Here is a 25,129-nt window from a genome sequence, read left to right as displayed (position 1 = left end):
ATCAAAATACAATTCAAGTGTTTTTATTGAACATTGAATCTGATTGTGGTTTTATATAAAATAAAGCTATTTCCAAAATATCACTGATTTAAATCATAAATATGATTTAAATGGTCACGATATCGATGCAAAATCAAAGTGATATCATGCTCGTTCCATTATTGCCGAAAAAAGAAGACCACAATTTTTATTTCTAATTTTCGCACAGTTTTCAGTATAAAACCTCAATAAATCTTCATAGGAAACGATAGATTTTCATATTTCAAATTGAAGCCACTTTCAATTCAATCGATTCTAAAAATAACGGGCGAATATTTGAAATATGTGGTCATGTGACTTGCTTTGGCGTACAAACTAGTCACGTGACACGATGTTATCGCCATGTTTTGCCGTGTTTTGGAACGGGTCAAGAGAGAGAGGGAGCACATGTGAACTGAATGAATATTATTATCTCCTCGACGGCTATCATCGAGATATTTAATTGAAGCCAAAGTACGACCGATCGAGCGGGTAAATATGAAGATCATCCTCGGCATTCTACTCTAACGAAGCGTAGTAAACGATCGGAGGAACACCTGTCCAGATTTTATTTTTGATTCAAAAAACGAGAAAGTAGGCCTATTGAAGAAGTGATGAAATGTACCCTTTTTGCCTTTGAAGAAACGATACATGTCCAAGTTTACCAGCATTCTTCCAGTGGTCCCAAATTTTCAAACCAACTAGATGTCTTAATGATTATTATTAGTGTGCCCTGGCTAACGCTATATTGGGTCAATTGGACACAAGATGGACACAGGTTTTTCGATCAGTCAATTGTCATGCAATCGGCAGTCATCTTATTCAGTTTCACCCGCTAACTAGAAACTTGTAAGGCTATGTGAGATATGATAAGCTTAGTTGAACAGTGATGTATTAAGTTCCAATTTATTCTTCAATCATTGAAGAATTAGGCCTATTGAAAAATTAGGGTTCAAACCCATTACCACAATGTGTGGCTAAATTGTGTTTAAGTGCTGCATTTTACCACTAGCCCATCAGGTCAGGTCTATCCGCCATCAGAAATAATAAGTTCTGCCTTTTTAATTACCTTTGACCTCCAACCATTTCTGACCCTAAAATCTAGCCCCATCCCAAAACCTTACCCGGACCCTAATTAAAATAGGGGGAAAATATGTAGGCCTAAACTACACTAAACCCCCCCTTACTTGGACATGGCCAACTAGCACTTTTGGTTCACTCAGACAAAATTACTTTTGTGATTTCCGAACTTATCTTTCCTATGTGTTTAACTAGGACTTCGCTTATCTCAGACCAATTGTGCGCGTTGAATTTTGTCCGAGTTAGGCAAGGTTTACTGGGTACGACCAAAAATTCATGAAGACTAGTTTTATGACGTTTTGGTATATGACCCTTCAGGTATATGAGAGGTTAATATAAGCTTTAACTAGAATAACCATCATCTTCAAATTGATATTTTTAGATCCGCGCAACGAATGATGGCTGAAAAAAGCTCCGATTCGGAAGCTTTGACGGTCGTCATCGAAAAACTGACGGAAATTTGCAGTCGCGTTGACCCGGCCGACGGTAAAGTAACGTCGTCCCACGCGGGAGCGACGACGGCGGCGGCGTTCGTACCCGCGGCGACGCCGAACCGCGTGTCGTCGATCGTCGTGCGCAACACGATCGCGCCGCCGAAAGACGTCGAGATATTCAAATGCGACGAATGCGACTACTCGAGTCACAATAAATACTACCTGAAGCAGCACATCGACCTCGTGCACAGCGCCGACCGACCGTATAAATGCCCGTTCTGCGACTACGCCGGCAAACGCAGCTCGGCGCTGAAAGAACACCTGATCGTGCACAGCAACGACCGGCCGTTCGAGTGCAGCCACTGCAACGCGACGTTCCGCAAGAAGGGCCACCTGACAAATCATATCAAGATGCACGCGAGTCGCGCCGCGCAGTGCTGTTTCTGTAACCAGCAGGCGAACTCGTTGGACGAGCTGTTCGCGCACATCGAAACATGTCGCGCTCGGCGCCGCGACGGCGTCGACGACGAGACGATATACGCGTGCGGTACGTGTGGCTACGCGAGCGCTGATCAGGAGAGCGTTAACGCGCACGTCGCGGATAAGCACGCGTCCGCGCCGGCCGATGCGGCGCGCGTCGTCGAGACTAAGTCGTCGTCGGAAGACGGTGAAGTTGCGCGCGCTGCCGGGACTATTTTACAATGCGCCGAATGCGGTTTTTCGACCGAGTCGCACGGTACGATGCAGAAGCACGTCATCGAACATATCGTGTCGACTGAGAACAACGGAAAAGACGCGTCGAAGGTGAAGGTCACCGCGGAGCAGACGGCGACAGCAGCGATTCCCGCGTCGAAAATGATTGGCGTCAATTCGGAATCGGCGCGATTCTCGTTCGACGAATCGTTGGGAATATTCCGCTGTATGATTTGCGGCTACACATGCGAACACCAGCGCACGATCAAGTCGCACGTGTGGAAACATTCCGGCCACAAAGACGTCGATTATCCGATGTTCCAGAACGGTCCGTTGAGTATGTATGACGGAATGCGCTTGAAGACGGCGCCGCCGGTGATCCAGCAGACGCAGGCGAAATCCGGCGCCAGTCGGTACCGTGTTTTTAAACTTGATTCGCCGACCCCCGCGCGACGAGAAGCGGTGACTCTGTCGGTGCCGATCGCCGGCGCGGAGAGAGTCGACCTCGTCGCGTCGTCGGACGGCGCGAGCGACGTCGCGAATAAAGGACTCGTTATCATCGTCGAGAAGGACGCGTCGGCTATGTCGGGCGTCGCCGGTCATGGGTCGGAAAGCGACGACAAAGTCGAAACGAGAAAAAGACCGATCGACGTTGACGCATCGGCTGCGGACGACAACGTTGCGAAAAAGATTCGACTATCAATGGACGATTCGCGAAGCGATGTCTCGAAGGTCGAGGTCGAGAAGGTCACCGATACGTGTCCGTTGGTAGCCGTCAAACCGGACGGTTATTCGGTGCGTTCGTTCTCGCCATGCGCATCCTTGAAAGACCACGCTTACCCGGAGATGTCGTGCGGGTCGCCGACGGTCGTTTCGAGCGACGTCGAGGTCGCCGAAGTCGTCGTCGTCAGCAGCTCGAAGAAAACCGGTGTCGAAAAATGCCACGAAGAGATGATCGATGGTGATGATGATAAGAATGTAGAGGAAAGCAACGCTGATGATGATCACGTTAATAAGGACAGCACCGACGGATTGGTCATCGTCGAAAACGCGGAGAGGAAAAAGGTCGCCGCGGCGGCAGTGTCAAGGTCGACGAAGCGCGTGCTGCGTAGTTCGAGTAACAACGACAGTAAAGAGAACAACGAGAAGAAATCGTCGGGAATTTGCAGTTCTCTGCTGGCCGTGATCGAGCAGCTGCGCGAACGATCGCAATCGGAGACCGGCGCCAACGAGGCCGCTGACCCGTCGGGCAAAAACGATAAAAACTCGTCGACGGAATCGGTAGACGAAACCGACGTTGCGGAGAAAGCGCCGCCGACGAAACCGACGCGTCAACGTCGAAACCGCGCCAAGCAGACGGCAGCGTCGGTGGTCGACGACGGCATTCCGGTCGAGTCGCTAGCGAACGTCGAGTTTCTAGACGACGCCGGCTCGATGCGGTGTCAGTTGTGCCATTATCAAAGCCGTTCGTCCGTTTATATCAAGCAGCACATGCGTCTGCACAAAATCAAGAAACCGTTCGAGTGTTCGCTGTGCGAACACGTCGCCGAGTCGAGCAGCCGGCTTCAGGATCACATGCTGCAGCACTGTAAAGTGCGCACGTACAAGTGCACGCTGTGCCCGGGCAATTTCAACTACAAGAGTCAGCTGCGCGCGCACATGCGGGCGCACAACGAACAGGAGCCGTTCGTGTGCGACATCTGCGGCTCCGAGTCGAAGAACCCGATCGCATTTCGCAATCACATGCGCAGCCACACGTGCGTCACGTGCAACGACGTGTACAAGAAGACGTGCGAGGAGAAGCAGCACAGCCGCGCGATACTGCAAACAGACGGCGTCTACCGGTGCGACGAGTGCGCGTTCGCCGGCGCCGACGAGGACGAACTCAACAAACACCACCGCCAGTCGCACGCGAAGTTGTTCAAGTGCGAGCAGTGCGATTACGCGTGCGCGACGCTCGCCGCGATACGCAACCACTGCCGCGCGGCGCACACGCAGCAGGAACGTGTCATGCGGTGCAGTTTGTGCGACTTCTCGGCGACGTCGATCCGCAGTTTGAAGTCGCACATGAAACGCCACGTGAACGATCAACGTTACGTGCAGCAGCCGCTCGAGCAGTACAAGTGCAACCTGTGCGGTTACGTCTGCCATCACTTGCCGTCGTTGAAGTCGCACATGTGGCGCCACTCGAGCGAGCGTTCGTACAGTTACCAGCTCGCGAACAACATCATCAACGCGGCCGTCGACTTCGACAATCACGTCAAACCGGCGTCCGTCGTCGAGGAGATAACCGTCGCGACGGCGGCGATCCCGACGAAACCTGTCGTCGTCGCGACGGCAGCCATTACCGCCGACACGGAATCGCACCCGCTCGTCACGTTCCGGTGTTGTCAGTGCGGCTACGAGTCGACGAATCGGTCGAATCTCGCCGCGCACATGAAAGAACACGTCGACATCATCGCGCAGACTCTCGAAATCGGGAAGAAAGACGCGAACGGCAAATCAAAGAAACTGGTCGCGAACGTTAAGTAATCAGAGCTGCCAACTGTTCCTGATTATCAGTATTTGTAACTTATTTATAAGGAGGAGTACTGATTTGATTCTTTCAATGCGTACAGAAATATGAAAGATGTTACTGAGGGTTTTACTGTTGGATTACTGCATTTGAAGATTTTCTTTCAGATTTCAATGCAATGTTACTGAAAAATATTCAATTTGTTACTGTCACTTTTCGGAGGTTGGCAGCCCTGAATAACGTTCAAGGTCTTGAAAAAGTTTTGAAAAGTTCTGAGTCGCCTAAAACTTGAATGTTTTAAAAGGATCTGGGTCAGTCTGGGATTTAGGACCAATTCTAGTCTTAGCACTATACAGCTGATCTTTAGATTTAACTCGTTCGCTGCTGGCTCGATAATACGGTGCTGCCCCCAATTGTCAGTACAAATATACTAATAGGTTGGCGCTGGAGCTGTTTACATAGTCAGCTTGAAATCGACCAATGAGTGTTGAAAATGGAGCAGAGTTTGTTTACATTGCCAGCCAATCAGGAACCGCGTCGTTCCTGAGTGCCATAGTGCAAATATCTAACTGTTCTGCTAAGAGTAAAGTATACTCCTGGTGGCACCTGGTGGCAGCGTGACTGAGAACCAGTGGCAGCAAATGTGTTAAGAACTATTTTGGGCTTGAGTCACAACTGTACAGCTGGGCTCTGAAAAAGTACCGGTAGTAGACCGGTGTTTTGTACATCGAAGTCTTTAGATTGATAAGATCGGGCTAAGTCCTTTTTGGTCATATATTTGTATAATATATCTACCGAATACGTGTATACAATGTCAGTCCCATTTTGGTGTCTAAGGTATAGACCTAGATCCAGTTCCACAGTTGTGAGTTAGAGTTAACTCTGAGTTGAAATCAGTTAATTTTCAATGAGTTAACTGTGGAACTGGGTCCTGGTCTTAAGACCAAAAACGAGAGTTAAATCATCCTTAAGAACAGTAACAGGTTCGGGCCAAAATTGTCGGATACCAGTATTTGCTTCGTCTATGAATCTCAACTTAATCTCTGAGCAGCTTTAACTTAGAAAATTGGTATTTAATCTTACATGCAGCTTTACAGGCCTTTGAAATAGACCAGTGGGCCAGTTACGTAATCCTTTGTTGAATTTGACTTCAGAGTTCCTGGTTAATTTACGGAGAATGCCCGTTGAAAATTTCAAATTTTATCAGTTCTAACAGTCAGTTCTGCATGTTTTCTCTTTTATTTGAGCAAAATGTCAGAAACTCCTTCAATTTTGAGAAATAGGCAACTGGATACTTAAGAAGTGGTAGATTAGACTGCGTATAAATCGGTACAGTTGGAAGCAGGATCTGTTTGTTACCCTATGAAGCATTTACCGCATTAGAAACCAAGTTTACTTGTATCAAGGATAAAAATTTGCTTTTAAAACCACCAAATTAATGGTTTACCGAGATAAACATTACCGATATGTTGGAGGAGTCTCTAATAATAGACGCTTCCTCGAAATGTGAAAAATGTTCTCCTTTAAAACTCCTTATGTCCAGGAATGACTGATCTGTATGGGCCCTGTCTATTAGCTACCACTGGTCACACCCTAGTCAAATATTTAACTCACCTGAGGGATTTTTGATGCCCAGCTTGTGAACCACGACCCATTTTTGCAGTTCTTGGTTAAGAAGCAGTTAGATTAGTTCTAATGTAGTCGAATATTGAACAAGGACTGCGGAATGGGGTCATGGCGGCATCATAGTTTTTGATTTGCTTTGTCGTCGTGTCACTCAAAAAATCTGCAACGTCTTCGAATTAAACCTGCATAGGCCTGGAATTTTTTTTTCACCGGCTCAAAAAGTTGATGTTTCAGTAACAAACAACCAGTCACCGACAACTTTTAATAAATAAATTCGCAGTTGAGATTCGAAATTTACGTAGAAATTTTCTAGAGATTTTTGATACATAGACATTTATGGTTTCCGACGAATACGGATTTATTTGAGGGATGAAGTTGTTTTTTTTTAAAATCTACGTCGTACCTGTTGAGTCGATGTTTTTTTACTACACTAAACAGAAATAAGAAATGCGGCCGCATTTTTGTTGTTCGATAAAAAAATGTTCTTTGTTTAAAAAAAGTTTGTTTGAAATGTAGTCAATCCTCTATTGAGTACCCCTTGAAGATTGGTGTGTGCTTCTTTTTTCATTGCATTTATTCTTATGCCTTCCCTGTGCAGCAACGTGATGTGCGGTTTAATAGTAACCGGTTGACGAATGAAGCTTTATCGAATATTGCCAGTAAACAACTGGCCTGATTTCAGTAATTTCTGGAAGTGTTTGAAGGGCGGTTCAAGCTTCGTAACAAAGCTTATACCCCATCATTATTATGTAGGTTAGTCGTTTTGTCATAGTGGCGTGGTCAAGGTCTTGCAGGCATATGAAAACGCCGCACTAGCGGACTAGCACAAAAAATGACTTATTACAGACTTGTGAAGTTTGTAGGTCCCCTGATATTATCTTCTGTTGTTACGTATGCTTGCCAAACGGACTATGACGTCAAGTGCAAGACCTCTATATCTTGTTTGGATGATGCTGATGACTTCCCTAAAACCTTAAAATTTTCACAGATTATCGTTCAATGGGGAGCTGCCGACGCTACTCTAGCAATGGAGTATTCCGCCTATGGCAAGCGAGGACCCACCAGGTTCGCTATTAGTTACTTGGTCCTCTGCATTCAATTTCTTCTTCTGCATTTCAGTTTAAGTTGAACAAACTTTTCTCTGAAATAATTCATTAAGTAATTCAATCATTAATGAAAACTATACCAATTACTGAGTAGAAAAATGAATTTGATGTCCCTGGTATATATTGGTGGGTGCTTTGATAATGTATGGATTCAGGCGCCTAAAAATACAGTTCAAAGTTAATTGAAAATGAACTAATTTTGACGATGTAAGACTTGAGTGCTCGTCACGTCGTCTGGCTGATAACTGAATTTGCAGCTCCCCATTATGTAGTGTTTTGGAAATTCGAAGCCCTCGCGCAAGTTTCTCTAGGAAACGCGTTACGAATTTGCTGACTCTTCCAATATCCTTCTTAATTTAGTGTACGTAAAAAACTTTTTTTTATACTGAGAATACTTGTAAATATCCAATGGCGTTTAGAATTGACTTATTATTTATTCGTAGAAGGATTAGGACCATCATACTGAGTTATAGGTGAAGTTCTCGATCCATTTCCGCAGTCCTGTGTTTAATTTCACTCCGAGAGTTCTTGGTTTCCAATTATCGGTAATGTTCTCTTGGCTGAATTGACAGAACCTGCGTCCAGTTCCTTGACAATGTTAAACTATAGTATTGGTTAAATTGCTTCACATTGTCAATGAGGACAACGTTTTAAACTTAACCGATTAAAGCTCTAATTTTTCGTGAACTTTTAGAGTTTAAAAAAGACTCCAGAATCACATCAGTAATGAACCAATTTCGAAGTCATGAGAGAACGCGCACAATATGCGTGTTATAATGATAACAATAGGGTCCCACAGCATGTAACGAAAAAGTCCGAAATCTGCTTCTTCTGATATTTCATCAGCTAATAGATTCAGAAATAACCGATTTCTGACGTTTTCGAGACTGTATTGTTATCAATTTTGAACCTTTACTAGCGGACAACTAACTACGGAACTGGATGTGGACATGAGTTTCAACTGAAGTGGAAAACAGTCTTGTAGTCGTACTGTTCAATTGGCTATCAAAACGAAATGAAAATTGACCGGGTTTAAGAACCTCAGTTTTGACCTTGTCTATAAAATAACGGGTTGTTGAGTTTGTAGAAATATGCCGGTGAAATGAAACGGCAAAAACTATACATATAATTGATTCTTATCAGTGGTTTCAATATGGCAGCAGACGCGTTTATTTTTGTCTCGTGTTACGTTCGTTATTCTTGTTTGTTTCTTTTTATTTCTTCATCTCAATTTGTCTCAATCGATTTAGATCTGAATTAGTTACTGAATGCATGTGTACTATTTTATGACGTGTATTTTAGATGATTCGGGAATGTTTCGTCACGTTTCTATCATATCCTTCGAGTGCATTATTTCGAAACGACGTTAGTCTCTATCCTGGTGATATAGAGGCAAATTGTTGATCCGGCGAGGTGTACGTTCACAGGGTACGTACACATGAATAAGCCACTTCTTCGAATGAATACAATGATTTGAATTGCCTGCATGGATTAGCCCTTCAGTGCTGACTAATTGATACCCAAAAGTGCTGGACATAATTTGAGTATTCAAAAAACTCCAATCCAGCGTGTTAAATAACCGGCGTACGGCTTTAGTGCGTCTACTCCGCGGCGCAGTGTATCCTTATCAAAATATTTCACTCTGACTTGACAGGTGCTGCCATCTTTCGGTAGAGATAAAAACTGATTACTAATAAGATCAATGCACCACGATGCAGTGTATTAACAAAGTCAAACACCGCATTTATACACCGCACTGCGGTGTAGACACACTGAAACAAGGAATCATTTTCTTTTAGCCTGAATATTTTATGTTACCAGGATAAGCTTGCTCGTTGAAAAACCTTGCGCGTTATGCATATCATATTATCTCAGACTTCCAGTTATATTGGCTCATTACTTTGTGCTATTTGTTGATTTTAGATCTGTGTTGATGCATTTTTCAGAAACTTGTAAACGATTCGATCTTGTTGCAAAACGTTCTGTGGACACCAAATCCAGTGACCATGATGGTTGAGCTGAGTCTTATGTAGTTGTAAATGCAATATTGATTTCTGTTGTTAAAGCCAGGCCGTGCTGAGCTTTTTTTTATACTTAGTGTCCTTGAAAATGGATTACTTTTCATATTGCAAAAAGAAAAAACATGAAAATTGTATCTAAATTTTTCGAAAAATCTTGACCCAAATTTTAATTGACTTTTTTGCAGGGCACTTCGAAAATGTTAGGGGGTTCGTTCGCTACACTGAACACTTCCCTCTCGGCACGGGCCTGAAACAAGCTCATAATGCAATGTACTAACAAAACTTACAATTGTAAAATGTACGTGAGGCTTTAGTTTACCACTTACTGTTTGCAACGGGAAATTTCTGTTCAATAGTTAATCATCTTGATAGATAAGGAAGGATGCATTTTTTTTCTCATGATGCACTTAGGCGGATTACTTAACACGAAAATACTATATCATTTTATGATTAGTGATAGATTTGTCATCTAGCGACAAATGCAAATCCGGACTCATGAATTATCATTTTAACTGTATGAGCATGTTTACTTAAAATTGGTTCTCACTTGATTTTTGCACCCATTTTCGCTTTGTAGAGTTGCATAATGAAACAATTGAACTCTACAACAATGGGGCCAGTCACACAGTTGCGGCTTAGATTTTAGACCATTCTAAGACCAAATAAGTTCAGCCAATCTAAGGATTTCTTAAGATTTGAGACTACTTGGGACTTGAAAAGTTGCAACTGAGGCCAATTGCACAGTTGAGACTTGATTTGTGCCTAAAATTTAGTCACTTTGGTTCTGTAGCCAATCTAAGACCAGTCAAAACCAATTTTGGATTTGATGCCATTAGACCAGTCTAAACCCATTTTGGTTCTAGAATCAATTCTCGGTTCGGTTCTTAAGCCAAATCTAACATCTTCTTTAAACCGGTCTAAGCTCAGTTTGGTTCTATAGCCAATCCTCCTTAAAACTAGTATTAAGACATAGAGATCATTTTGGGATTATTCGTACCTGTAGTGTATCGGTGCCCCGGCTATAGTAGGCTTAATTCAGATTTGCAGAGTACATTTTTAAGGCAATCGAGCAAACTTCGTGAACTGATTAATGAGGGATTTTATTACGAAGACCGTTCAGTATTTCTAATTTAGATTGATATACGTCAAGGTTTTTTTTTCGATACGAGGAGTATGTGTGCGGCGCGGTCATTTTCCGATCAATCAATAAAATCGACGTCTGCTTCGCCGGTCTCGTATTTTGTAATAATAATAAACATCCATCAGTCCACTCCTTCGTTTATTAGTTTATATTCGACGATGAATTACGGCTCAGATGTTGACAACGTAAATTGTGTTCGGCGGAAACATTTTACAGCCGATCGCAATCGCGCGCGAAACGATCGAATCTTCGGGAAAATTTAATTAATGATTTATGGCGTTAGAATGAATGGTGCAAGTCGTTGAATATTTTTCTGGTACGGGTACTTAATTATTGACAGTTTTTGCCATAGCTGCCGAATACCTATAGATAGCTAGTTGTGAAGCTTGGCTCAAATTTTGTCTCTCTTAATCGCTTTTATGTATTCACGAAATCAATTTAGAAAATTTGGGGACATGAACTGCGGCGCGATTAATCTGTATATTATAAGAAATTCCTTTAATCCGAAATCTCTGTGGTGGTGAAATAATGTGAAAGATTACAGATATTCGTGGAAACTTTTTTAGAAAAAAAGAAGAAAATCTAAGCAGCAGGCCTACGGTTTGATGTTTCGCTTCATTTACGCTTGTTGAAAGTCAAAATATTTGATTTTGATGCCACTTTTGCAAGTTTGTACGGCCTGCTTTTTCAATGCGACAGGCCGTATTTAAAAAGATGTGGTATTTATATAATTTTGATCGAAATTCGATGTTGAAAATGTGGAAAAATTCCACTCATTTTCACCGTGCCTATCCACCGATCTCTCCGCTACGGAAATTCTGATCTGATTTCGTGTGTTGGAATGAAAATACATGTATTAATTTTTCGAGCAACTGATTTCACTTCAGGGGCTCTTTAGAGTTTTGGGGTGTAGTTCAGGTCATCCAGTAATAGGCCAACTACATGTATTTTATATACATATTTAGAATGTGTTCCCTAGGATATTAGATGATCTAACTACAGTTCAGCCCCAAACTCTAGTACCGGTACTGCTACGAGCCCCTGTGGATTTGACTTGATTTTGTGTCGCATCATCACACGAACTAACTTGATAATTTTCCCCGACAATAAAAAGCGAAATTAATCGTATTTTAATTTCGCGTTATTATTTAATAATGAACGATCGAACTGCGCTATTCTGACTGCGGTAGATATGGGACGGAACTTAAATACGTTGGAAACTAGTTTTTCATAATGAGTCTGATGATATTGTAAACAGCTGTTTTTGTGGTACGGTATATTATAACGTATATGTTGTATTTTAGACGAGATATTCAATATGAATTGTGCATTTTTCAACTGGTAGTGTGTTTGTCATTTTGACTTAGTCGCTTAAAATAAAATTTGTTTATAAAGAAGAAGTTTATTGTTTTTGTATTTGATATTCGTTGAATTGATTGACCAGCCTATCAAAAGGAGGCCAGGGTGGCGGCATATCAGGAATTTTCAAAGGGCAGCCCGGCGGTTCAGTAAAAAAAGGAACTTTCTATTTACACAAGATGCATGGGGTCACAAGATTTATTTAGAAATTTGTCAGTTGTGTTAGAAATAATTAACCATACAAAATCAACGATTAATTACAGATGATTTTTTTTCAATTTTGATTATTGAAACGACATTACACAATATTTTGTCGTAGCACTGAATTGTGAATGAGCACAAAATAAGACTTTAAACTTAACAGAGTGGACATATTGTAATCTTGGGCATCAGCTTGTGTAGAATTTTTGAACTTCTTAAATTTTTGAAAGGGGTGTGCATTCTGGTATGGGAGGAGTGTTTGGATCCCTGCTGAACCAATCCCTGAATCCACTACTGCAGTGTGTAAAATATCTTAGTTTAAAAGTATGTTACGGTATGGGTATATATATCTTATTCCTGAAGATTACTATGAGGATAAAGTTGAAACGTTGAATTAATTTTATTAATCCATTTTCTTCAGATCATGAAGGTCCATATGATATATCATATATATAATTGACAATTAACATAACATCAGCTTAAAAGGAATTTCAGACTTTGTCTATGTGGGGTTAAATGTCTTATTTCTTGGTTTAATGAATTAATGTCTTCTGTAGATTCTCTTCGGGGATGGGAAGAGGAAGGGATTGAGTGGAGAGGGAGGATTAAGTTGGACTGATATTATGACAGTGCTAATGTAGTGTTTCGCGTGGAGACGGATAGATGGCGCCACTAGTTCCCAAGGTTCTGACCCCTCAAAAAGATGGCCGACTTCAAACGAACTGCTCTCACCTCGGAAGCTTCTTGGAAGGCGTTAAGCGACTATCATAGCAAACATGGGGCCGCGATTAATATGCCGAAAATGTTCAAAGACGACCCGCTTCGTTTCGATAAATTCAGGTAGGTCTGACTTTGCTCGAACTTAGGTTTTTTCGGGTTTGATTGAATTTCAGCCGGGTGCTGAATCTGACAGCAGCAGTATGACATTGTGGATTGAATTGAATTGGGGGTTGGGTCTGTTGAGTTGTTGTCATTTCGTCTTTCGATGTTTCTTCATATTTATTTGTCCGAAATCAATGTAGGCACTAGTAATCGTGATATTGGTAGTAGCCTAGAAGCGTATTCGCACTGTTGGTGTAGGGTGGTGGGGGCGTCCTCTCGGTCAGACAGAGTGCGACCGCGTAGTAGGCCTAGACGCAAATTTCAAAAATAGTAGATTGACCTTGATGAAATAAGGCTGGAATTTAAGCTCCGTGTTTTGATGAATTTTGAAAAGTTCCTGATGATTTGTCAGAATTTGTCAGAAATGTCATTGCCCTGCACTTTTGTGTGGATTGAAAATTGTAGGGCCCTCCCTCACTAGGGCTTAACCGAATTATTAAAAATCCCATTCAATTGCGCACAATTTGTCGCGCATTTATGGATTTTTTCATTGTATAGCCTATTGGCCCTCTTACCCCTTAAAAAAGGATGACTAAGGCCTATTTTTGAATTAGGCCCTATGTGACTAATCTAGGCTATACGACATCGAAATATTTACTCCAAGATTGCCGTGCCAGACCATAAAAGAAATGAATGTTGTCGACTTAACTCGGGGAAATTTGCGATTCGTTCGGTAATGTTTATTACATGCAGCAGCAGCAGCAGCAGTATATAGCTTGCGCGAGAGGGTGACAGATTGGCACGGAACTGAATAATGTCAAGAGAATCTATGAATCATTAAAAAGTAGAGCAGGCTGAAAGAAGCCGATCTTCTAGCCTAGCAATGCCCACCCACTTCGAATAAGTTGGCTATAGCACATTGAATAGGCCTATGTATGCTGAGGCCTAGATATCATTTGCTGGCCTACCTACCAAATTTTTCCGGGATTGGAAAAGACCTACAATACCTTCATTTAAGTCCTTGGATCTGCCTCTGTAGATTAGGCTGAAAGTGGCGAATCTGCTTGAAGGATGATTTTGGGCTTAGGCTTTAGCCTACCTAACCAATTATTCCTGGATTGGAAAAGTAGGGCATTATTGTGAAAAGTAGATCAAATTCTTCTTCAGGATGTAGGACAGCTAGGAAAAATTGGCAAAAATCCAGCCCTTGCAGTTCAGCAGATCAGAAGCCGATCCACGGGGTCTTGTAGACTCTGTGCAAGACCCATAAATGTTTTCGTTGCCCTTTTCTGAACGAATTCTGAACTTTTTTCGTGCCATATTAATAGGCTTTGGCTTTAATGGAATCTCATTTCTCTGTCTTGGTTGAGGAAAGGATTTCTACCTGGTAATGCTGTCCAATGCATCTAATCCATCGTCACAACGTTGTCAAAAGATACCTTGATTGCTGATAGGCCTATAGCCTACATGCCAGATAGGCTAATACGATTTAATCTGTCGCATGACCTTTAAAAGGCCTATTCCTTAAATCCACACCTGGCAGATTGATTATACATAGATTCTTGAGTTTCAGTGCTGACTAATTAATACCCTATAGTGCTGGAGATAATTTGAACATTTTAAAAAATTCCACCCTAGTGTGTTGAATTATGGGAATACCACTATAGTGCATCTACACTGCGGCGCGGTGTATCGTTAGTTACTAATATTTCACTATGTTTGACAGGTGCTGCCATCTTTCAAGAGAGATAATTACTAATTACATCTATACACCGCATTGCGGTGTACTAGCAAAATCTATCACTGATTTATACACCGCACTGCGGTGTAGACGCACTGAAAGGGTTAAGTCTACCTTTGTCGAAGCAAAATACGGTGATAGTTAGGTCGCGACTGAGACGTGGTTTTGAGAAAACTGGATGTAAGTTTTTCGAAGAATCGTTCCGATATACACGGTGAATGTAAACGGTGTAGGCCCTACCGCTAGCTGACTATAGCGCCGAGTTTCATCGGCTTTGAAAAAAAAGAATATAATCTACGCCTACGACTTTAAACCGGAGTCGTGCGGCGTTGTAGTGGTAGGCTGTAGAGTTCTACTAGCCGAACGACATACACCCTCTGTGTACCAAAATCTGGATGACCCAAAATCACATGTATTAAAAAATTCGATAAACGCATTCATGTATTTTTATATCCGAAAAGTAAAATTCAAAATCAAATTGAAACGCATGTATGTGTATAACTTATTGATGACAAATAGCAGTGTTTTCAATAAGAGCCAGGTCCCAGGTCCCTGACCCGTCTGTCGTTTGTAAAGGACCCGCCTGTTTTTTCAAACCGGCTTTCATTTCCCGGACTGTGACATATGATGGGACCCTCCTGTTTTTCAAAGGGACCTGGCTTGTTAATTCTTCGCTGCGTGGCCTATAGCTGCCTTCTCACAAACAGCGGATTTTTTTCATGCCTTTTCGAATATGCCTTGCTGACGGCAGGAGAAAATCATGTGAATCTAATTTCAGGGCACAATTTTATGAATTTCTTTTTTTTTCTTTTGAATACGATTGTGCTTATATTATTTGATAACGAATACATTAGATATAAACGGTTTGCGTAGATACGTGAAGCGCATTATTTGTGATACCTTATAGATGCAATCTTATTTAAGTCGGGCAAAATATAGTAATTCTATTATAACTAGGAATACAAAGGAGCGATATGCTTATATACCAAAAGTGGCCACTGAAATGGTTATAAGTAATAAAAAGAAAAAAACAAAATTCAGAAACGACTTAGAATCAGCGGCTTCTATCTATTCGTTACTCCTGATGACTTTTTTGACTCTGATTATTCATTTGATCGACGCTGTGTATCGCAGATATTGAATATTTTGATCCGACCGAGTAGTAGCAGCAGCTGGTATAACGCGTACTCGTCGAACAATGGTCCTTTACTGACTTAAAAACCGACGAGTTAAACCCGGGCCGAATATCGTTTAACAATATTAAGCGCATTACGAATTAGACGAGAAAAAAATTGCTATTTTTTTCGTGATCTATCGACACCGAGGATATGATTACGCGTGAGTTGGAAAATACCGTGAAAAATGAATTAATTTTTTTTGTTTGTTTTCCTTAAAGCTATTTAGGAAACACCTGCTTATCCGGTTTCATGGTATTGTAATATAATCTATTGTCATAGATCCACATAGGCTTTAATGTTATCTTTGTACATCATATCGCTACGTAAACTTCCTTCATCTCATTTCCCAGTTTTGCTGAGCTAATTAGGCCTATTATTTAAACTCGAATATGATATTTCGTTCGAGTTGATCCCCTAGAAGTTAAAAATGGAATTACAGAGAAATATGACAGGTGTTACTGAGGGTCTTACCCCCTCGATTACTGATTTATTTGGATAAAAATATGGAAGATGTTACAGAGGGTCTTACTGTTGATTACTGACTTATTTGAACAGAAATATGAAAGATGTTACTGAGGGTCTTACCACCCTTGATTACTGATTAATTTGGATAAAAATATGGAAGATGTTACCGAGGGTCTTACTGTTGATTATTGACTTATTTGAACAGAAATATGAAAGATGTTGCTGAGGGTCTTACTGTTGATTGCTTATTAATTTGGACAGAAATGTGAAAGATGTTACTGAGGGTCTTACTGTTGATTGCTTATTAATTTGGACAGAAATGTGAAAGATGTTACTGATGGTCTTACTGTTGATTACTGATCAATTTGAACGGAAATATGACAGGTGTTACTAAGGGTTTTACCCCTTGATTACTGATTAATTTGAACAGAAATATGAAATGTGTTACTGAGGGTCTTACTGTTGATTGCTTATTAATTTGAACAGAAATATGAAGGGGTAATTACTGAGGGCCATTGTCCTGTTGACTTGGCCTACTTACTGATTTATTCGCATTTAGCAAATTTCATCATAAAGTGACATAAGAGAATTAAGAATTTTAGTCTGATGCAGGTTTTAGATTCGACACAGTTTAAGGGCTTAGTTTATGATCAGTTTAGTTTACGAGATTATCAGACATAATTCTCAAATACCCATTGGTCGCGCTGGCGTTACAAAAGATACACAGCCCGGACGCCTTGTTTCTATGGTAACCAATAGTGGGTTCTGTTCAGTCTTGGGTATCAAAACCTGCGCTAGACAAATAAGAATTCTGGAATTACTTCAACTTCTATAGGGTCTGATTTAACCCTGTTCTTGATCCAGTTTCACAGTTGTGTGGGTTTATTTTGGCTCTGGATCGAGGGGTTTTATCCGACTACGGACCCAGTTCCGTAGTTGTGTGGGTTTCAATTTCATTCTGGACCCATTTCTACGGTTGTGCAAATTTAATTTGAACCTAGATCCAGTTCCACAGTTGTGTCGGTTTAATTTGAACCTGGATCCAGTTCCACAGTTGTGTGAGATTAATTAGACTCTAAATCCAGTTCAACAGTAGTTGTGTGGGTTTAATTTCATTCTGAATCCAGTTCCACAGTTGTGTGGGTTTAATTTGAACCTGAATCCAGTTCCACAGTTGTGTGAGATTAATTAGACTCTAAATCCAGTTCAACAGTAGTTGTGTGGGTTTAATTTCATTCTGAATCCAGTTCCACAGTTGTGTGGGTCTTATTTCACTCGGTTCCATGTCGGTTAATCAATCTGTTTGAAGAAATTGGTTTTATCGTCAATTCGATCTAGGCCTAATATATTACATTTGGTATTATGTCTGCATTAGGATAAATCACCCCCCTGCCCATAAACGCAATATGATTTCGACTGTACCTAATTCATATTCATTACGCAAAATGTAATTATGGCATCATCGCAAATTAACCGGTTTATTCCATGCAGGTAGATTAGGTATGCATGGCGAGACTACACAAGTTTTATTGGAAAAAATCGTCAATCATAATTTATGACCAGTATGTCGCCGATCTGTACTGAAATTTCAGGTTGGGAATACGAATAAGAATTGCAAAGGAAACACGTATGAACAAAAAATACATAAATACATTTATGTATTTTTGGTATGAATGATACCTGTTGAGAAGGAAAGGGTTCTGGGGTAGTCTGACAGTGGTATCGATTTCAAATGTCTGCAAGGGAAGAAAAACTATGATTATATTGTATAAACGTATTCGTGTTCATAGCCTGTTAGTACTCTAGAGCCTTGATGTTATCTAGTTACAACTGCTAAAATTTCAGTGACATATCGGTGGTAGGTTAGCAGGTGCTTTTGTCTGGATTTATAGTTCCGCAGTGACACGGGACCCAGTTCCGCAGTGATGTGGGACCCAGTTCCACAGTTATGCAGGAACCAGTTCCAATCTTCTGGGGGAGTCCACCAACCCCCCTTCCATGTGCTGGAATACAGGATTTATTCATCACGTGCTCTTTCCCCGACAGAATCCTGGGTGCGACCCTGACATTCGCCCTGGTGTATTCCTGATATATTTATTGACTGCACAATGCCCCCGTGTTCATTTCATACACTATCTACGCCTGATATGAAAACAATAATTCACGTCCAGTCGCCGTCGGTCATGTTTTATTCGAACATAAAACTTCAACAAGATATGAATCTATAAATCTCGTGTGGTAAAAATTAATGTTCGAACGTTTGTTCAGCTTTATCTATACAGTTCCCGTATATATACGTACTATCGGTGATTGATCAACAGGAATCAATTCAACTACAAACACCTCGGTATTATTGTACCTTCTCATTTAACAACATCGCGCGGCGATGATCTCGATGGAGAGAGGGAAACGGTCTGAAACGTTGCGCCTTTTTTTAAAACTTTCGATTTAGATCTTTAGGATCAACTGTGTTGAGCCTTATAGAATGGTTCTGAGAGTAACTTTCTGTTTTGCTCTTGGTGGCACAAATTGTAACCGCTGGATATAAACAGCTGATATTTTGTCATTAGGAGGGAAATAGGTGGTGGAATTGATATGGCAAGTTTCGTCCATCAGCTCTAAGTCGTTTGGAAGTGCTTGGAGAAAATGTGCAAAATCTAAATGAATTTTTCCCCATTCTATTAATCGATGCTTGACCTAGTTTCATGACAAAACAGGGAAAGCCCTCCACAAGGGCATCACTTGGGAATCCCTCTTAACAAGAACTGTTTTCTACCATGTTCTCGTAACTCATAGGGAAAACCCATTACCATGTATATCATCTAAGTTGAACATGCTTGCTACAAAGTGCACCATGATCTCATCTTTATCAGCTGTTTATACGTTATTGCAAATCCAAGAACAAATCGATTTTTGTGCTCAAAACTAAAATGTACTCAGTTGATCCTACTGGACCCATGGTCCTTTATTGATAAATGAATTTCGCTTTAATCTTGTCAATTTGCGCCACTAAACTGTTGAGTGTAGTATGTCCTATGATGGTATCCTGTTGTCTGATGATTTTGGTGTCTGTACACTTTTTTAACGAAGGCCCCAATAATCCATTTTCTGGAAATTTGAAAAATCATCCACGTGTCGCCCTGATACAAGTCAGACAATTTATAATCATATACATCTACAAATTCAGATCAAAACGTTCGTCAAAATTTCTGTGAAATACTCAATAATAATCAAAATAGTAATAGTAACATCATATTATTATTATTATTATTATTATTATTATTTTGATTATTATTAATTATTTCAGGTAGTAAGAGATATAGAATATTACGAACATTTCGATATGAGATTGTAGATAGGCCTATATATATGATTATGAATTGTGTGACTCATATCAGGGAGTTTTTCATTCGTGTTACTGTGGGAACCACAGTGTATGGATGACATAATATGATACTCATTTAGAACTTACGAAATTAGTTTTTTTTTTCTCGAGATTGAAGTCTACGGGGCCGCGGGCGCTACTGGTGCCCACGTGCGAAGTGCAAACGAACGCGTAGATTTCATCTCGGTAAGGATGATAATTACAAGAACAAGACTGAAAGGATGACGATGTCATTAACGCAATGATGATAATTACAGAAAAAATGATGTATGATTAAGATGGTGATTAATTAATGATAAAAACGAATGATAAATCAGTTGCGGATCCTGGGGTGCACGTGGAACCCCCTAAGATTTTGAGGTCCCTTAAAAATTCCATCCTGAAATATTCCGCATTGAATATTTTCTGAAGACCAAAATACCAAAACATTGTAGTGGCAATGTCGAGCTGTTTTACCAATACTCGAATATCTAAAACATCATCGCGTGTGTTTGAAGGACGAAGTTGTCGCGAAGCTTAGTTAAAGGCCCTAGATTCCTCAAGTGCTTTGAACCTGGATACGCCCCTGCAAATAACGAATCGGACGAACAATGAATTTTGCGATAAAGCTTAAGAAATGAAAATAAAAAATTGGAGTTAAGCGAAATGAGTCACTCAGATGCCAGTCGCAATTCGAACGTGTTAATTTGTCCCGTGCTAAAGTTCGGCTCGGGCCTGGTCCGACGTTTTCGTCGGGCCCATTCGGCGCCCGTGTGAACAGTCGATCCGAGTCTTATTCGGACCGGGCCAAAAACGTTCAAGCGCGATCGCGGCTAGAACTTACATACATCTAAAAGCCGGCAAATCATGAATTTATATTAACCCGAGTTTTATTTCTTTTTTTTTTACGACGTCGAAATATATACGCCCCGTATACATAGACGGTTTAGGCTAGGGCGTGGCGAGTATCGAACATCGTCGTTCATTAGTACATTCGACATCGGATACGTATATATATAATATCGTTTTATTCCGCCATCAAAGTTTCGGTAAATTAGTATTTGTAGGTGTTGTTTCGTCGTCGGAGGGCGGAATCTGCGCGATCCGTTATTATCATCGTGAATTTTTGGGCGTTGTTGTTGTTGTTGTTTGCACGCGAGCCGGCTGCCGTTCATTTGTCACTGTGTCTATCTGCGCGCGCGTATAGTACGTGACTGAAAAAAAAACAATATCCATTGTCTAGAAATAAAGGAATAAAAAACTTTCGTGTTTTTTAGACGCGTGTGCGTACGTGTGTGCCGTGGCTCGGCTTTGCTGTGAAAACCTGGAATGTTTCTGCGAACGGCTCTGAAAATATGGCTTTTTATCCACACGAGTAATTCATCATAATACTACAAACGAAAAATTTGGCTTCCTCTCTCTGCTTCTCTCTCCTCTCCCACCCTATCCTCTCTTATCAGCTCTCCTCTCTCTCTCTCTCTCTCTCTCTTTCGCATTGCAATCCTTTTTCCCAGCTCTCCCAGAAAACGTATTTATAAACCGTCTTCTCATTTCTTCGCGTGATTAGAGATATTAGGCGGTCCGGTCTGGCGTTATATTTACCGGCAAGTTTTCAATGGAGGCAGCCATGTTTACCGGCCGACGGTTTCTATGATGATTATGATGTCATAAGGGGCGCGTATGGAGGGAGCCATGTTAACTCGTTTTATGTGCAAGACTAAGGTCCTAGAATCCATGTTCAGTCTATAGCCGCGATCACACGAGCGTTTATGGCCAGGGCCAAATTTGGGCGCGGAATTACTGTTCACACGGGTCCCAAAATGGGCCGGTGCCTGTATGGCCAGGGCCAAATTTGGATCGGCCAGAAAATTCAGCTAAATTCTTAAAAAGCTAAAATCGTATCACTACATTTCAAAGCAATTCATTAATAAAATATTGACATCCACTCTGGTAGGGGCAGCGGAAGTGGTGGCTGATTTTTAGAGGGGCGGATGTAAAAATCAAAGGGCTGTTCGCAGCTCCTCTGATACCTGGTGTGGAGACTGAACACTGTATATCACCATTTGACATTTCCTGCACCATACCTCACGGTGACTCCTGTGCTACAGCGCTGACTCGACGGTCTTTAAATGTCGACGCATTAGGCCATCTCGCTAATGGCGTGATATGAAAAAATTTTGTCGTCGTCGTCATCGCGCACGCGAGAGGGGGAGAGAGAGGGGGAGGGAGAGGGGAGAGGGAGAGGGGAGAGTGGGACTATTGGAGAGTAGGTGAATTTTCACCAATAACAACACTGTCGGCACGACGAGCGACTGTCAAAAAAGCGACTTTATTCATTTGTTTCGATAAACCGCACTGACTGATGTAGGCCTTGTACCGCTGTTCGAATGTCGGCGTGTGCGCTGCTTAGTTGAACCGAGTCGGACGCAGTCTGAAAATGCTTAATTTTGGAAAGATTTTATTCGAAATATTTGTTTGCTGTTGTGAAAACAGACTGATTTTTAGTCGACCAATATTGTCCACCATGATCAGTTTCCATACTGTTTTAAGAAGTCCTTTATGGTTTTGGTAGAATAGCATCATTGCTGCTGGTATCGGTATTTTTACCCGCTTTAGAATATGGACTGAACTAGCTTCTGATGAACCTGTATAGATCCTCACATGTCACAAGTGGAAACCTCACTTGCCACAGTAACATAGTTGGTGTTGTACCCCGTTAGAACAGGGACTGAACCAGCTACTGATGAACCTGGTAGATCCTCACTTGCCACAGTTGTAGGGACTGAACCAGCTGCTGATGGTAGACCCTCACTTTCCACAAATGGAATCCATATTTTGATGACATGTGTGTATCACGGAGACACCGATCTGATGTATGAATCGGATCTGTTGTATGAATCGGATTATATATATATATATATATATATATATATATATATATATATATATATATATATATATATATATATATATATATATATAATCCGATTCATTCATCAGAGCGGTGTCTCCGTGATACACACGTCATGTCATCAAAATATGGCAGTACGCGCATCGTATATACGTTATTCACAGTTTCGAATTAAAAACGGATTGATCACGTTTCGCGGATCGCCTTTTTAAAACGTCTCGATGACGTCTCGGTCGATTAAAACGTTTTCCGATGATATACTCGAGCACCGATATTTGCTCGCCGCGAATTCGTGTGCATAAATTTCCATACCGGTCGTCGCGTGTGATGGCGGCTTTTTTTTACCCCGTTTAATATAGACGAGTGTTTGCGTTATTACGCGAGAGAGAGAGCTCTTGGGAATGCGAGCTCGAATTGGATGCGTCGCTTTCGTTCCCTCGGTACCGGGCGCGTTTGCCCCTACCGCGATGAGACCCCGATCGATTATTACTGATCGCCGGTCTAAGTCGGAGCTTTCATTTTTTGAGACATTTTGACGCAATGTTGACAACTCTTACTGTTGAACCCTAACTTAGGAAAGAATTAGGGAAGCTCGTTTTTTGAGGCGCAGTTCTATTTCAAGAAAAAGGACACTTTTTTCCGTTAAAAGGGGCACTCTTTGCGACAGTAAGATCTTGTGCATGAAGTACCTGAAAAAATTATTTGAGAATGGTTTGCTTTTCATTTTCCAAAAAAAAAAAAATATGAAAATGGTATCCAAACTTCGAAAAATCTTTACCCAAATTTTTTTTCGAAGGTGACTGAAAACTTTATGGGGTTTGTTCGCTAACCCCGAACCCACTCTCCCCCTCCCCCTCGGCTCTGGCCTGATATTTTAGTAAAGTAAGTCGACAATTCGCCTGCTATTTTCCAGAACTCGAACTACAGTCCCCTATATTTAGGTTGGGCTGTCGTTCTCGGTGTACGGCGCCCGACTCGGTGGTGGCATTTTATTCAGCTTTTAGTCCGAACACAAATTTTACCAACTTTACCGAGTACGAGATGGAGTCTACTCCACGAGCCTCTTACTCAGTATTCGATGGCTCCGAGTTGCGATAGACTTTTCGCCGATGAACGGCTGCCGAATTAACTGCGCGCGCTATCACCGTGTGGACGTGAAATTTTTGTCTCGACACTTCAGATAAATTGTGTAGAAAGTTAATGTTTATCCAAGGAAATCAGCAATCAGCAATCAGCCGGATAGATTGAGATCTCAACAGTGATATATCCGTTAACCGGACTGTAGGTTACGAGTTCCCAGAGCTGTCAAACCGTTCCTGATTTCCAATATTTATTGTTATTTTGTAACGAAAAATACTGATTCGATTTGTTCGATGCATACAGAAATATGAAAGATGTTACTGAGGGTCTTACTGTTGATTACTGATTAGTTTGAACAGTAATATAAAAGATGTTACTGAGGGTCTTACTGTAGATTACTGATTAATTTCAACAGAAATATGAAAGATGTTGCTGAGGGTCTTACTGTTGATTACTGGTTAATTTGAACAGAAATATGAAAGATGTTACTGAGGGTCTTACTGTTGATTACTGATTAATTTGAACAGAAATATGAAAGATATTACTGAGGGTCTTACTGTTGATTACTGATTAATTTCAACAGAAATATGAAAGATGTTACTGAGGGTCTTACTGTTGATAACTGATCATTTTGAACAGAAATATGAAAGATGTTAATGAGGGTCTTACCGTTGATAACTGATCAATTTGAACAGAAATATGAAAGATGTTAATGAGGGTCTTACTGTTGATTACTGATTAATTTGAACATTTACTTTCATATTTCATTGAAATGTTGCTCAAAAAAATGTAGCACTTATTGGTTGGCAGCCCTGAGTTCCGGTCTATATATTTGATATGTCTGCCTGTAATCTTCCAATTATAGTTTTTCTGTGAAATTTGCCTCTGCGATTAAAGACAGGCGATCTAATTGGTGCCGCAAGTTTTTTGTGCGAAAAAACCTGCGTTCCCGGTCTAGGGTGGCGGGGTTCCGTGCCGTGGCCGAGTCGAGCGATGCCGAGTCAAGTTCGAATCCTCGCCACAGGGGAGGATGATGAGATATATAGGTCTTCGTCATTTTTCCTCGTCTGGAATTGAATTAACTTTAAGTCGGCGTAATATTATATCAGATGAAAGAAAATTCAGCCTCGGTGTCGGCTGATTGATTTTCGATTGACATTTTATTTCTCTTTGAAAATGTATGCGATTGATGTTTTCCTTCATTCTCGCGCGCTTGCTCGCGGTATCGGTTTATAAAGATGACGCCCGCGTTCTTCAGTCGCACAAACGATTTTAATACGTATTGACGTTCGCGCCGCCCTCGCGGGCTATTAACGAAAATTCAATTAGTCGTACGTTTGATCTCGAGATGGATTCATTTATGACTTCGTGTTT

General features: G+C 41.3%; 2 protein-coding genes across 3 annotated transcripts in view; both read left to right on the top strand.

The window, feature by feature from the left end:
- Window positions 1–412: 412 nt before the first annotated feature.
- On the top strand, window positions 413–6,054 carry LOC141902213 (uncharacterized). Its single transcript, XM_074789854.1, has 3 exons — window positions 413–510; window positions 1,481–3,461; window positions 3,531–6,054. The coding sequence occupies exons 2-3, from the start codon at window positions 1,494–1,496 to the stop codon at window positions 4,755–4,757; spliced, it is 3,195 nt and encodes a 1,064-aa protein (XP_074645955.1). The 5' UTR covers window positions 413–510; window positions 1,481–1,493; the 3' UTR covers window positions 4,758–6,054.
- Window positions 6,055–12,897: 6,843 nt separating this feature from the next.
- The window catches only part of LOC141902354 (glucose-6-phosphate isomerase-like), a 53,042-nt gene continuing 40,810 nt past the window's right edge, over window positions 12,898–25,129 (top strand). The window contains exon 1 of one of the 2 annotated variants that reach the window (XM_074790036.1): window positions 12,898–13,034. In XM_074790036.1, the coding sequence (XP_074646137.1) occupies window positions 12,898–13,034 (137 nt within the window). Of the gene's footprint in view, window positions 13,035–15,990; window positions 16,096–25,129 lie in introns of those variants that run through there. The other variant, XM_074790037.1, reaches the window with a different exon arrangement.

Source organism: Tubulanus polymorphus, chromosome 3 (assembly GCF_964204645.1).
Source record: "Tubulanus polymorphus chromosome 3, tnTubPoly1.2, whole genome shotgun sequence".
Classification (NCBI taxonomy): Eukaryota; Metazoa; Nemertea; class Palaeonemertea; order Tubulaniformes; family Tubulanidae; genus Tubulanus; species Tubulanus polymorphus.
This window is presented reverse-complemented; position numbering and strand designations above follow the sequence as displayed.